The 15,316-nt window shown below is 36.7% G+C and overlaps 1 protein-coding gene across 3 annotated transcripts in view; it reads left to right on the top strand.

Moving 5' to 3' along the window:
* SLC30A9 (solute carrier family 30 member 9) overlaps nucleotides 1-15,316 on the top strand; it is a 45,643-nt gene that overhangs the window by 14,591 nt on the left and 15,736 nt on the right. For all 3 annotated transcript variants that reach the window (XM_020786204.3, XM_073001192.2, XM_020786203.3), the window contains 10 exons: nucleotides 3,989-4,042; nucleotides 6,494-6,593; nucleotides 7,818-7,910; nucleotides 8,215-8,297; nucleotides 9,396-9,454; nucleotides 10,307-10,374; nucleotides 11,319-11,421; nucleotides 12,377-12,432; nucleotides 13,677-13,812; nucleotides 14,817-14,856. In XM_020786204.3, coding sequence (XP_020641863.3) covers nucleotides 3,989-4,042; nucleotides 6,494-6,593; nucleotides 7,818-7,910; nucleotides 8,215-8,297; nucleotides 9,396-9,454; nucleotides 10,307-10,374; nucleotides 11,319-11,421; nucleotides 12,377-12,432; nucleotides 13,677-13,812; nucleotides 14,817-14,856 — 792 coding nt within the window. The remainder of the gene's footprint in view (nucleotides 1-3,988; nucleotides 4,043-6,493; nucleotides 6,594-7,817; nucleotides 7,911-8,214; nucleotides 8,298-9,395; nucleotides 9,455-10,306; nucleotides 10,375-11,318; nucleotides 11,422-12,376; nucleotides 12,433-13,676; nucleotides 13,813-14,816; nucleotides 14,857-15,316) is intronic.

The following is a 15,316-nucleotide window of genomic DNA, read 5'->3' as shown; positions in this document are numbered from 1 at the left end:
TCCATGGACAGAAACAAAAGGCTAAAAGAGATTATGCTGGAAGATGAGCCCCTCAGGTCGGAAGGTGTCCAACGTGCTACTGAGGAAGAGCGGAGGACAAGTACAAGTAGCTCCAGCACTGATGAAGTGGTTGGGCCAAAGCCGAAAGGACGCTCAGCTGTGGATGTGCGGGGAAGTGAAAGAAAAATCCAATGCTGCAATGAAAAAAATACTGCATAGGAACCTGGAATGTAAGATCTGTGAACCTTGGTAAGCTGGATGTGGTCAAACAGGAGATGGCAAGAATAAACATTGATATCCTGGGTGTCAGTGAACTAAAATGGATGGGAATGGGCAAATTCAATTCAGATGATTACCATATCTAGTATTGTGGGCAAGAATCCCATAGACGAAATGGAGTAGCCCTCATAGTCAACCAAAGAGTGGAAAAAGCTGTACTGGGCTACAATCTCAAAACTGATAGAATGATTTCAATGCGAATCCAAGGCAGACCTTTCAACATCACAGTAATCCAACTTTATGCACCAACCACCGATGCTGAAGAGGCTGAAATTGACCAATTCTATGAAGACTTACAATACTTCTATACTAAAAGGTTAAAAAAAATTGGAGTGATCAAAGATAAAACAGGGAAGAATTGCAGCCTAATGAAGGAATAATTAAAGATATAAGAATTTTATCACAATTTATATAAAAGTTATAGTACAATGAAAGAAGATGTAGAAAATTATATTAAAGAAAATGTTAAGAGTAAATTACTAGAAATGATAAAAGAGAATTAGAAAAAGAGATCAAGGATGAAGAGATTATAGAGATGATTAACAAACTAAAAATGGTAATACTTCAGGCTTTGATGGAATGGGATCAGAATATTATAAAGCGTTTAAATCAGTACTGATCCCCAAGTTAAAAATACTTTATAATGGGATATTGGAAGGAGAGAATATACCAGACTCTTGGAAACATTCATTAATAACTCTTATTCCAAAACCCAATAAAGATTTGACAGACCCAAGTTCATATGGACCTATTTCATTATTAAATCAAGATGCAAAGATATTTACTGCAATCTTGGTAAATAGAATGAATATGTTTATTACAAAATATATTAAAGAGGATCAAAATGGGTTTTTAAAGGGAAGACAAATGGAAAACTTAACTAGGAAGGTTTTGAATATTATATATAATAAAGAAAAAGATAAGTCAAAGGCATGTATTTTATCATTAGATATTTTTAAGGCATTTGATTATGTAGAATGGCCAACATTAAAGATTCTTTTAAAGAGTTGGGGTTTTGGAAATAAATTTAGGGGGATAATAGACCAATTATATATGGAGAATACTTTTGCAGTAATTGTTAATGATGGGACAACAGAGCAGATAGCTCTAGGCCGAGGCACTAGACAAGCTTTCTCCAGTTCTGTTTCGTTTGATTATTGAAATGTTAGCAACACACCTCCTGGCAAATAGAAGGGGGAGATCTGGAGGCAGTGACAGATTTTACCTTCTTGGGCTTCATGATCACTGCAGATGATGACAGCAGCCACGAAATTAAAAGACACCTGCTTCTTGGGAAGAAAGCGATGACAAACCTCGATAGCAACAAAGGTCAGCATAGTCAAAGCTGTGGTTTTTCCAGTAGCGATGTATGGAAGTGAGAGCTAGACCATAAAGAAGGCTGACGGCCGAAGAATTGATGCTTTTGAATTGTAGTGCTGGAGGAGACTCTTGAGAGTCCCCTGGACTGCAAGGAGAACAAACCTATCAATTTTAAGGGAAATCAACCCTGAGTGCTCCCTGGAAGGACAGATCCTGAAGCTGAGGCGCCAGTACTTTGGCCATCTCATGAGAAGGGAAGACTCCCTGGAAAAGACCCTGATGTTGGGAAAGTGTGAAGGCAAGAGGAGAAGGGGACGACAGAGGACAAGATGGATGGACAGTGTCATCGAAGCTACCAACATGACTTTGACCAAACTCCAGAAGGCAGTGGAAGACAGGAGGGCCTGGCGTGCTCTGGTCCATGGGGTTACGAAGAGTCAGACACGACTCAATGACTAAACAATGGAATATCCATGTTCTGAAGAGTAATTTGTTTTAAGTTTTAAAATAAATTACCTTCTTGAACTTTGCTTAACTCAGAGATCAGCTATCCTATATTTGAATACGTCGCTTTTTCCTTCATTCAGCTGTTCTGTTGAGCCTCTGTTCACTATTACATATTTTTTCAAAAGGGCACATAATGCTGTCTGAAACGTCAGTAGCATATCTTGACATTTGATATGTGATTATTTTTTGTGATCTTTGTTTATGGCTCAATCTTTTCTAAAATAATATCATTGTGTGTATGCATTTTACAAGAGATGAAATTCATTCTAATAGCCAGTTACTTTTGGCAGACCTGGAAAAAACTGACTGCCATTCAGCAGTGAGTTGTCAGTATAAAACCAGTTCAGTACTATAGGGTTGAGAAGGAACAAATAGTGTGATGTAATTTTTAACCAGTTTTTGATCGTGCTGCTCTCAAGAATCAGTTTTAAGTGTCAAACGTTTTCTGATGTGTTTTGAAATAAATCAGATCTTCTGCATTCATAAAATGGGTAACTGTTATATAGCTCTTTCTTCTCTCTTAAGGAAGGAAATTAGGCCTACCCATGTTTTCTAATTAAAATAAGAACTAATTGATTGATTATTTTAAAGTATATGACTCAAGAACACTTGAATAGTATTTAACTTTTGAATGATTCATATTGCACAGCAAGACTTTTATTAATAAAAACACAGAGTACTTCATTGTACTGTTGAATTTGGGGGCTTAATCCTAACGTCTTCAGTTTCAGTAAAATTAGTTTTAATTTACTGGCAATGGATTTATGGCAGGCATCCAAATCAAGAGAATAAAGCAACATTGTACAGTATATGCTCTTGCTCAAGTCAGAAGAACTCACTTCTGATGATACAGTTCAGACAGAGACCTGCAAAGGAAATAAATGTATATGTGTTAAATTTCTCCTGGTGAAATCAGTGGCGTTTAAAGTGTTTGGGTTGGACTATGTAACAGAGTAGATAAAAATCAGTGATTAAAAAAATCGATTCAAATTGTAAAAAAAACACCCTGATTTTTTAATTTAAATCATTATTTAAATCAAATGCACCCTGTTTCTGAGTCTTTATTCCTTATATTTCCAATGTTTAGACTGTATGCTGTTGCTTATGTGGCCAAAATGATACTATCCATACATTAGATAGCAAGAGGTTTGAGAAATTTCAGGTTTTGCAGAAGTATACAGAATCTTTAAGAGAGAGAGAGAGAGAGAGAGAGGAGAGAGAGAGAGAGAAAACCCCTAGATGTGTGAAAGAATGAGGGGGTGATCAGGAAGGTGATGAGGGAGGAGACCTTGTTTTGACATATCCTCTTCTTTGCAAGGATTCTGTGATAAAGGGGAGAAAAGTGGGTTACAATATAAATATTAATAATAACAACAACAAGGAGTTAATAAATTGTGCTAGTCAAGATAAATCTGGCATTACCTATGCTGTTCAGGTCTAGGGATATTGTAAGCCTCTGTCTTCAGCCAATCTTTAATTAAAACAACAACAACAATGATGCTTTGGATTTGCTTGCCCAAAGCCCAGAAGACAAACCTTATAAATAGTGTAAGAATACAAGCATATCAGGCAAAATCCAAGCAAACAAACAAACAAACAAAAAAGGAATATCTTGGCAGCTTTGCATTCCTGAACATGGAGAAGAAGAATTTTCATAAGATATTTTTTTAAAAATAATGCTCAAAAGTCCAGATACGTTTAACTTTTAATAGTGATTTCAATTTCAGTTATTGGCAGAAGATAGAGTTTCTTTACAGTCAATATTTCAAACATATTTGCTACGTATGTAAAATATATTTACAAACTGCTTTTTGTTTTATACATGGTAAGACGCAAGTGGAATTCTGTCTATTTTTCATCTCTTCTCCCTCTCTTTTAACAGCCCAGGCTGCTGGCAGTCAACCGTCACCGTTGCCACACCCAATTCAAGTAAAAGGTAATGGTATAAATGATAACTTTGCACTGGTTTGTGTGTGAGACAAACCAGTGTTCACTCACCTTGCAAATTCCCTTAATGCTCCAGCCTAAGGAAGTGATCTGTAATGCTCAATAATTTATGCAGGAATGCGTGTTCTTCTTTGGATAATTAATGATTACTATTATCTGTGTTGTGAGGAATATTTCTTTAGCAGCATATAGCAGAGTGCTGTGGGAAGTATTTATTAACAAGACACATGTAGTCAGTCATCAGAAATATGAACCTGACAGAAAGCTTTCTGCAGATGACTGCGTAATTCATTTCTTTGTGCAAATGTGAGTTATCTCAGTTTCTTAAGTTCCATCTGAAGGCTGTAAAGGTGCACTTGGTGGTGCTTTTGTAGCTCCTTCCACCTGTATGAACACACTTTCAGAACAAGTAAGAAAGGAGAGACCACAGAGTCATGATTTTTGGAGCAACTCTGTGAAAATCCTTTTGATACATACATTATACAGCATTTAATACCCAATGAAATGAGGTATGAAAACCTCAAATCAGTCTCGTCTCCAGAGTTGTCCTTATAAGTAAAAACAACATCAACAAGTATATTTGCGAAGGCTTTCAACAAGCTTGGTTACACTTAAAGTCAACTGATAAAATATTTTGAATTGTAATTGCATCATTATCCTTAGTAGAAAAGAACATGCTAGTTAAAAGAAATGGTAATTTTCCATTGGCAAGCAAGAACCACATAGAATCGAGACCTAGTTTTATAGCAAGCAAACAGTCTCCCCATGATAAAGAAGAGAATGCCTCCCATACTATGCAGAGAATCTCACGTGATGTGGAGGTAGCAACATACCCTCTAATTTTCAGCCCCACTTTGTCCCTGCGTGTGCATGCAACTTCGCCCCCACACGCTGGGTTCTGTTGCGGCCGGAACCTAATGCAATTGCTGCATGGAGGAGGAAGACAGCTCCGTGGAGGGAAGCTGAGTTGTGCTCATGCATGCCCAGCTTAGCAGGAACCTTGGGGGGCAGATTGTTTGCTTGGGCATCCATGGAGTGCTGTCTTGCATGTGATAATATCAGTGTGATAGGTAGAAATGCATGTCTGTTCTTTCATTAAATCTATGCTTTGACCTTTTATTGTAGTGTAGTAGAATTTTCAAAGTTGGTTTTCAAGGAAAAGACTATACAAGACAGATGCCTTGCAGGACAAAAAACTCGCAAGACAAATGGTTTTGGCAATGGGGTTGATGACTCGCAAGACAAATGTTCCTATGGCAGAGCATCGCAAGACAGGTGTTTTCCGTTTTTTGTTCCTGCCTCATGTTTGCTGATTTTTAAATGTTTTTCTATGATGTTTAAAAAGTTAAAAGTTTTTTTATTGAAATTTTTAAAAATCATCTGCACAATATGTATGGCTTTAAAGAGCACTTAATAAACCGTTTGTAAACCAAATTTGATTTTGTTCTGACTTTTTTTGCCCATAGGAACACATTAATTAGATTTCAATACATTCCTATGGGAAAATGCGTTTCACAAGATGAATTTTTTCGCAAGAGAACATTAACCGCGGAACAAATTAAATTTGTCTTGCAAGGCACCACTGTATATGCAGTTTAAGTGTAATGGTGGGGGCAAGAGAGATTTTACCTTGAGCCTTCTATTTTGGTGCTTTGTATGTAACTCTTCTTAAATTGTTAAGGAAGGATGTAGGTGGAGACAATGGTGTATGTATTTAAGCTGGTTAACAGGCTGGTTTGAGATTTTGCACTCCCCTAAATCAAAGTTTATTGGAAATATTCCACCTATCATATGTATGCATGGAACAGTAAGCCAGGATTCTGGGAGATTTTGGTTTTCTATGAATAAACTGTCTGCTAGTATAAGCAGCATTTTGCCTCCCACTTGTCTCCTCCTGCTGAAGAGAGTCACTAAACAAACTAGATATGGTTTGCTCAGTATTCTCTCTGAACCTTGGCTGGTTTGGATCCTGGCTTGTTGTTTCATTGTGAGCTTGGAATCTGGCTTCTTGGCAGCCACAAGCCAGGATACCAAGCTTGTGTGACATATTAAGCAAAACATTTCTGATTTGTTTGGCTATTCACAATTAGAGGAGTCAGGTTGAAGAAAGTGATTTGCATATACCAGTACATGACTCACTCATCGTTTCATTTTCATGTGTATGTATGGCCTATATGTTGCTGTTTTTATAGGTAATTGTAATTCCTGTATCTCTGGTAGCTTGAGTGTATGTATCCATTTGGTCACTAACTTGTTAAGTGCTCCATTTGCTGTATTTCCGTAATGCTATGCTGTTTGCTGTATTTTTGTGGCAAAATGGAATATTCATCCATTTTCAGTTGAGATAAATATGTAAATGAAGTATACACTGTATAGACCTCCATTGAGGATAACTGTAAAGTGATTTCTAAAACTAAGCATAATCTTTTTAACTTTTAAGTGAAAGCTGTGCTTAAAAAGAGAGAATATGGACCAAAATACATGAAGAATAATTTCATCACTGGTGTCAGAGCAATAAATGAGTTCTGTCTGAAATCCAGGTATGATGGCTTCTAAGTTTACAAATTTGAATGAAATAGTTTCTGGTTTGCTAAAATGTGTTGAAAAGCTAGGGAACGGAGAAGTCAGTAATGCTGTGGTTCAAAGCTGGTAGATTTCCATCTCTGGGCTCCTTTACCAGACAGGAGCCTAAAGAGAGGTCATAATGTTGACACTGTGCAGCAACAAGGGCTTCCTTAGTTAATGAAGAACATGTGATCAGGCATGTTTGTGTGTCATGCACCATTAAATTGATGCCAACTTGCAATGACCATAGTAGGTTTTCTAAAGTATTTGAGATATTTAAGGAGTGGCTTTATCACTTCCATCCCCACCCGCATGAGCTTCCAAGGCCAAGCAGGGATTTGGAGCCAGATCTTCTGAGTTCCAGTCCAACACTCTACCCACTACACTGCATAACATTATGTATAACTGCACATATTGAGTATAAACTGAAGCTGAAAAACCAGAACCATGCCATAAATAACCAGTTCCAAAAGTCACACGGACGACACTGCTTTCTATTGGCAGCTAGTTGCTGAATGCCTGTTTGTGAAAGGAATGTTGCAGAATGAGCTGAAGCTCATGCCCCAATATATTGGGGTAATGGTACTACTGGATCTTTGCCTAGGAGGTAAGCTGACTCTTTTTCTTAGGGAATATAATGCTCTTGTTCAGCAGCAGCAGCAGCAGCAGTAGCACAAACTGCCAGTGTTTACTGGTGGGAAAGATCTTGCAGAACGAGATAGTAAACAAGGCAGCAAGCAACATGCCAACAGAGGGATTTTCATCTTGTGATCACTTTCTCTCTTAGCTACTTAGTCTGGTGCTGCTTAGTGATTTGGCCAGGGTAGCATTTTTAATTGCTTAACTTAAATATTTTAAAGCACGCTGCTGAAGTGCAAACAGCTTGGGGGTAAATCCAGTTTTAGTCCTATCTAGAGTAGATCCATTGAAACCAATGGGGGTATGTTAGTGTTGACTGTCAAGTCCCATTCATTTCAGTGAGCTGGCTCTAATTAGAATTTAATTGGATTTAGCCCTTGGCCAGTAATTTTTATTGCAAGAACAAGCTGTGTGTTATAACTGGGAATGCAGTACAATGGTTGCATACTGGTTTTCAGCCTGGAAGATGGTAATCTACTTGATAAATTAAGATTATCTTCATTTTCTTGTTTTGTGGCAATGATTTTCCTTTTCAAGAGTCTTTTTCTGTCCTTCAACAGTGACTTAGATCAGCTCAGGAAAATCAGGCGGCGAAGCCCTCATGATGATACAGAAACTTTCACTGTGTTTTTGAGATCAGATGTGGAGGCCAAGTAAGAACATTTTGAGAACATTACCTGTTATCTAAAATATATTTAGTGACTTACAGTACCTTTCCATATAACATTTATTTTCTTATTATTTTTGGCAGTAGTGTATTCATTCTTTTGGTAGGGTTTAATCCAAGAGTTGTGATGAGACCTCATTCCATATTACTGTATAAAAGTGACCTTAATTTGGTATTTAAGAATCACAGATATTAGAAAACAGAAGTTGTTTTATAAAGCATCACTCATAAAAGTGAAAATAAAATGTTTTTCTTTATTTTATTTTCCTTATTTTATTTTCTTGATACAGAGCTTTAGAAGTCTGGGGAAGTCTAGAAGCTCTTGCTCGAGAGAGGAAAAGGCGTAAAGAAGCAGAAGTAAAACACAGAGAAGGTAAGCGTAAACTGTGACAGAAAATCCTGAATAGTACTTGAGAGTCACCTAGCAAGAAACTTAGCAGTCATATTGGTACAGCTATTCATGTGAAATCTGAGTAACTTGTTCCAGATAAAGTGACTAATTGGCAAAGTGGAAGGGCATATAATGATTTATTGGCTAGAATTCTTTTGGTGTTCACATAAAGTTTGTGTAACTTGCTACAACTAAATTATGAGGTGTCACAGTGTATCTTGGTCACATGCGTGGTAATGTTTTTGATTGTGCAACCAATATGCATCTCATCAATTAGCTGCAATTAGCCACTGTAATCTACCTTGTGTGAACACAATATGATTCTGACCAGTATATTTAATTTATACATGTTATTTGGTGATTCCTGTTGGGATTGAAGTTACTAGATGGCTGAAATCCTGTTACGTAATGTACGTCATATCATCACCTTTCCAATTCTCATCCCCTAAAGTCCATGGGGCTCTCATGGGATCCCTTTTGTTGTGGAACCTGTTGATGGTGTGTGTGGGATGAGGGGGTGACCTTAATTTCTGAAAATCGCCACCACTGGGGTCATTTCACTGGTGGTGCTGATTTTTTGGTAGTTAAAAACTTCCCCTTTCTTACAGTTCCCGACAGCTTCTTCATGATGAAAGGGATCCCATGGGAGCCTGAAGACCTTTAAGGGAGACTAGAAATTCTTTATTTCTGAAAAAAAAACAGTATTTACAGCCAATGATGTCATCAGTCTTATGCAGGGTAGCTCTATGAGCAGGATTTCTGCCTTCATGTTGTTACCATGAGGAGTGTGATGACACCAGCTGATGTTGTGAAGATAGCTGACTGCTGTTTTGTGTCAAATATATTGCTTATGCTAAGAGGGGCTTAATTTTTATAAATTACGTAGAAGAGGTTTGCTGGTTTGTGAGGATGATAGTTTTTCAAATTTGCAGATCACATGAAATGGAAGGATAGCTAAAATCATAGAAGATGGAATCAAGGTTTGAAATTATCTTGACAGACTGAACGTTAGGTTGAAATCAATGAAATGAAATTTGAAGTTCTGAGTCTCATCAGCTGTAGCTAATGCCTCTTTTACAGATTTATTCAGAAACCAAAGACTGTTAAAGGAATACAAAGACTTCTTAGGAGAAACTAAGGTGAGAGGATTATATTGTATCCATTCTTTTTGAGGTCTTCCTTCTTATTGGGCTGTTCTCATTCTCATACTTAGCACATATTTTATTATTTTTTATATTGTAAGATTGTAAAAAATGCACACAAGGCTGTTTCTGATGGGTATAAAGAATTAAACTTCTTGAGAATCTATTTTTCCTTTCAGAGAACAAGATTCTAAACTTTATAAATGCAAAGATGTTCTTGAAAGAGTGTAGGGAATAGCTGGTGAAATCTCAGAAGGAGCTGGTGATTGAGAAGTTACAGAAGTGTTGAGAACAAATGTATGATGGAGGGAAGAACTTCCTTTTTTCTAAAATATGAACAGTAAAAAATACGGTTCTGAACTATTTTCTCTTTTAAAATAATGAATAAAATGCTTTTTGAGGCTAAGTTCTAAAATATTTGTGTCAGGTCTATAATATTTATGCTTAACTATATGAATGGCTGGAACCAGTCCTTTATAATCAGCTATTCTCTTCTTAATACATCCGCATGTTTAGTTCATCAGTGAGCTTAATTTATGAAACTCCTTTTTAAATAAAAAGGTGCCCTTTTGTTAATTAGGCACCAAATTATTTAAAAAAAATTATTATACTAATTTTTTATAACCTATGTTCCTTCAGATATTCATGGACTCTTAACTTTCCTGACTCATGTCCAGAGGGATAGGATTTGTAGTCCTGCAACATTTAATATGCTTCCCTCTCCCCCAATACTACATAGATACATTTGTGGAATTTTTTTTTTCTCTGGTGTATAGTGTTTGAAAATATAATTATATGGCTATGTTTTAAAAAAATCACATAAACTGCATGCTTGTGTTTCTAATTCAGCCACGTTCCACCACATCAGCTCTGTTTTTCAGTGGACCAGGAAAAGTGGTGATGGTTGCTGTTTGCATGTAAGTTTTTCTGTTAATATTAGTTAAACCTAGAAATTGAGAAGCATAGGTAGATGGGGTTACAGTTTTTCAGTATTTTGATCTGTAGTGGATGATTATGTGGTTCTGTTTCAATAGTTGAAGTTGCACATTAAAAAGGAAGCCCAGAGACTGATGTCCATGTCTTTGTGCATGGGCCGAACAGTAACTGAACAAAGTAACTGCAGAATGATAACGAGACTTACCTATCCCCAACAACACTTTGCACCATTCTCTGTAGGTTGTTGGATTGCCAAGTACAGCTGTTTCTCAGTCTTGTAAAGTTATTAGCAGAGACAGCTGGTAGTAAATTAGCTGCTTTGTCAGGCCATTTTATAGGTAGGCAGTTTATTACACTTACTTAATATCTGCTGCATCACTGCAAAGTTAGACACTAGTCCAGAGGCAGATTAATGTTCCCACCCATGGTTAGGAGGTCATGGGTGTAGCTGTAGGGTTGTGCCTTCTCCCTTGCAAATTGTCTCATGCTATCCATTGTGCAGTATAGCATTTAGTGTCTTCACTATTAACAAGATTTCCCTACTTTTAACTAGAGATGGAAGCCTGTCTTGATTTAATCTTGAACACCCTGATTATGAATGTCTGATGCCAATCATGAATAATGCTGCTGGAGACATCATGATATACCATAAAAATAAAAAGAGACCCTGCACCATGTATACAATGTCTTAACCATGCCAGTTGGGTCCGTGCAGATATATTGTTCCCAGTATTTGCTTTCCTCATTCTCCCCCCCCCCCGAATCTTGGAATATCTGGATGACAGATTATTTTTACAATCATAATCCACGTCACCTTTTGTAAGCTTAAAATTAGGGAATATCACGCGTTCAGTCTTTGTGGAATATGTAAAACATTATAGGTGCTTGATATATTATCATATTTGATTTTTTCACCCATCCACAGAAATGGCCTGAATTTTTTCTTCAAGCTGCTGGCTTGGATTTATACGGGTTCTGCAAGCATGTTTTCAGAAGCCATACATTCTTTAGCAGATACTTGCAATCAAGTAAGTACTGTCTTTAGTTGTGAATTTTGGTCATAGACAATGCTATGCAGTGAGCTGTTAACTTCCAAGTATATATATGCATACATATGATAATAAACAATATCTCAGTGACTTCACTTGCCACAGTTAACACTGTAATGTGTGAGGTAGAAATGCAATTTGATGGGATATGCAAGCAGGCCTTGATCTGCTGGAGTTTGTCTACTTCATATTTCAATTCAAGTCTGTTTTTTTTTAAAGAGTATGTTGTATTCCCACCACAAACAGTGGTGTATTTGAAGAAATTATGCTGCAGTACAAAATGTGATTTGGTCCTTAGTTTCATAAGAACTAACATAACTAATGTACTGACAGGATAGGATAGGAAACAACAGTGAAAGAGCTAGTTGCTAACAAGCTAGGCAGGAATGTAGAGCAGTTTTAAATTATGTGACAGTAGAGTTGGAAATGACAAAATATCAAGAAGTCACATTTTAAACATTGTAGCAATTTGTATAGGATATTTGCTATACCACTGTATGTAAGAACCCCAAACAAGTTATTGTTTCTGAACATAGAAATTCATCTTGACCATCATCTTTTTTGTAAATATATTGCTGATTTCACTTCAGTAATTCAGAATGAATATTTCCCCCCCTGAAATAGAATATGGATTCAGTAATGGCACATTCTGCTTTTACCTAATCCATTGATTAATCCAATAATTAGTGGCCAATATACAAGTTCCTCAGCAGATAAATCAGTTATGAGGGGTTTCTAAAAATAGAAAACTTGAAGGTGACTGAATTGGCTTATAAAACACATTAACCAAGATAGGTTGTCTTTTAAATGATAAAGAAGAGTGTATAAATATTTGAGGTTATAATGTCCCTCCCATAAACAGTGGTCAGACTAAATTATTCCAGTGAGATCAATAGTGTTGGTATTTTTCAACCTGTTTTCTTTTTAAACATAGATTTTACTAGCAGTGGGAATCAGCCAGTCTGTGAGGACACCAGACCCAAGTCATCCGTAAGAATATTGTTATTTAAACACACATGTGTATAATCAAATTCTAATTCCTGAACTTACTATTGCTTATTTCTTAACTGACCAAAGGCTTAAAGTAACTTTTGAATTTCATACTTGTGCCTACCTTTATCATTTGAATGTGTCCAGCTTGTGTCACAGTATGGTGGCAGTATTAGATTCTGAGAGGATACATTTTGCTGCTCTCAGGGCTATGCGAGGCTGACCAGTGGCACATGCCAAATTTTTTTTTTGCATGGTGTTAAAACAGTGGGTGGGGAAGAGCTTGCCATATGGTAGGTAGGCCTTTTTTGCCCCATTGACAGGTAAGCATCAATAGAGGTGATTTTAAAGCCTTATTAGATGGTGAGCTTGAGACATCTCCAATTCTGTTCACTTTTGGCTTTGCTGGCTTTTGCCCAAGCGAGCATAGCTGGTGGTGCGTGAAGGTAGTGCACTTCAAAGACTATGTATTTCTGGCTGCACATTGTCACATTTTCAGTTGAGGACTGATGTTACTATTAAGTGAATTTTGTTGACTTTTTTGCATTGCTTATTAAGCATTTTAATAAATTTCTAAAAATCTATCTGAAGCTGTGCTGCAATTATAGACAGATACAGATGGGTTAAGGACAAAGCAGGCTTAGAAAAGGGTTGATATTGTGTAATAGTTCATAAACCATAATGCTGAGACAAGATGCAACTTTTAGCAGCTGTGTTTTAATCATCCTGCTAGCTCTTCAACATGCAGAATCTTCAGGTTTCCTTTTTTGGTATCACTGAATCTTGGAGGGGATCTGCTTAGTAGTCTGGTAAACACTTTGCATGCATGATGTTTCAGGTCTACTCCATGATGTCTCCAGGCAGGGTTGGGAAAATTTCTGGTCAGTATGTCAGAATGTGAAATTTTGTATGTATAGGGTGTTAATTAAGTGGGATAAATGCCAGCTGTGGAGAACACATGCTTCTGATTTTTCCTTAGAGGCCTGTAAAGCTCTGTAGAGGAATCTTAGGAAGATGTTCAGGCCTCAGAATCCTTGACCTGAGAAGTACAGACCAGTGCTTCCCAACCTTGAACTCTAAGATGTTGTTGGACAAAAACTATCGGAATCTCTCACTATTGGTCGGCCATGCTTCTTGGGAGTTGAAACTCCCAAGGCTCGGAATTCCGGAGAAGATATTATTTAGCTTGATGGACTAGTGGTCTAATCCCTATGTAAAAGTGTCATTTCCTCCTCTTCATCCAGGTATGGCTTCACAAACATGCGCTACATTGCATCATTGATTAGCGGAGTTGGCATTTTCATGATGGGTGCAGGACTTTCTTGGTATCATGGTATTGTAGGTTTGCTTAATCCACAGCCTATAGAATCTCTTATTTGGGTAAGTTGAACATAGTAGAACATTTTAGTTAGGCAGTACGTATTTAGTTATAATTCACTATTTCATAGTTTTTTAAAATGAAATCTCAAAGACAGTAAATGAGGTGAAGAAACCAACTAAAATGAGATTATCTATGCTGTTCTGATATTCTGGAAGTGAAAAGTTCATGTTTTGGAGTCCTGTGGTGGGAACCTTTGGCCCTACAGATCTTGTTGGACTCCAACTCCTGTTAGGCCTTAACCAGCATGACAATAGTTGAGGAGAGTTGATGTTCACCCCATCATAGAAGGTGTCCACCAACCCATTTTCTTGGATTTTGCTCATGTTTATCAAACATTTTTAGCCACTGAGATATATGTATTCACAGGAACCAAACGGAAAATATTTTGAACTGCCTTCATGGTTCATTTTCTGTATGCCCTTTTCAATATTGGCTTCTGCACACACAACAGTGGATTAGCATTTAGTTTGTTTGGAGGGAAAATAAAAACTTTGACTAGGAGGTGACGGTTTTGTGGAAGCACCACCATGCCTGCTGTGTTTTGGAGACTAAGCCTCTGGGACAAATGTGGTTCCATAAAATATGTAATTGGTTTTGGCTTCACAATTTCTGTTATAAGAAGAGGGAAATTGTTTTCGATGTGTTAGAAATAAGATAGATGTCAATAGCAAAAATCTATGGTTTTGTAAGGTAATATAAAAATATGTGTATGTTACATCTTAGTGTGTGTGCTTTGGACTTGAGATGCCATTGCTGCTACATAGTATTTTCTTTATTATAGAGCCTAGTCATTCTGGTAATTACAGTTCTGTCCTTTTGATTATTATTACTTTTAAGATTATAGGAGCTCTCTGTCTTGAGGAGAAATAATTATACAAACTAATATTCTGGATCTTTTCCTCAGCTCAGTCTCAAAAGTCAGGAAACGATTTTTGAATTCTACATGATTTACAAGGCTTTTCACCATGTATTAATGACATTCTTGTCCTTCTCTTATTTTCAGGCTTATTGTATTTTAGCAGGATCAGTGGTCTCTGAAGGAGGTATGCTACCACCAGCAAAATATATAATTTATTTAGTAGTATGTTGTTAGTTTACACATGCATTAATAGATGCTTTAAAGTTGAATTAATTTACTTCTAGTAATATGAGCTCTCTTAGATTTCAAGAGTAGAGCTTGTAAAGTTACTTAAAAAAATTCTAAAAGTGATTCGTTAAAATATTGTGTTCCAAATAACAAAAAAATAATCTGTTCACATTATATTACCAGGTATGTTACTTAGGTTTTTTCTCTCTCGTTACTCTAAAAAGGAACACCTTAAGATTGAAAACAGAACAGCATAAAAATTCTGTTGCGTAACTTCAAAAATAACCAGGAAACTGTACTTCCTGCACCCCAAAAAGTTTTTATTTGGTTATTTTTGAAAGGTAACTTTGTTATTAGCTATTAAAAACATTAGGATGTTAGTGGTATTTATGTTACTTATAACTTTTTTTCTTTGA

This window comes from Pogona vitticeps, chromosome 5, assembly GCF_051106095.1.
Source record: "Pogona vitticeps strain Pit_001003342236 chromosome 5, PviZW2.1, whole genome shotgun sequence".
Taxonomy (NCBI): Eukaryota; Metazoa; Chordata; class Lepidosauria; order Squamata; family Agamidae; genus Pogona; species Pogona vitticeps.
Note: the sequence above shows the minus strand (reverse complement) of the source record. Positions and strands in the feature narration are given on the sequence as shown.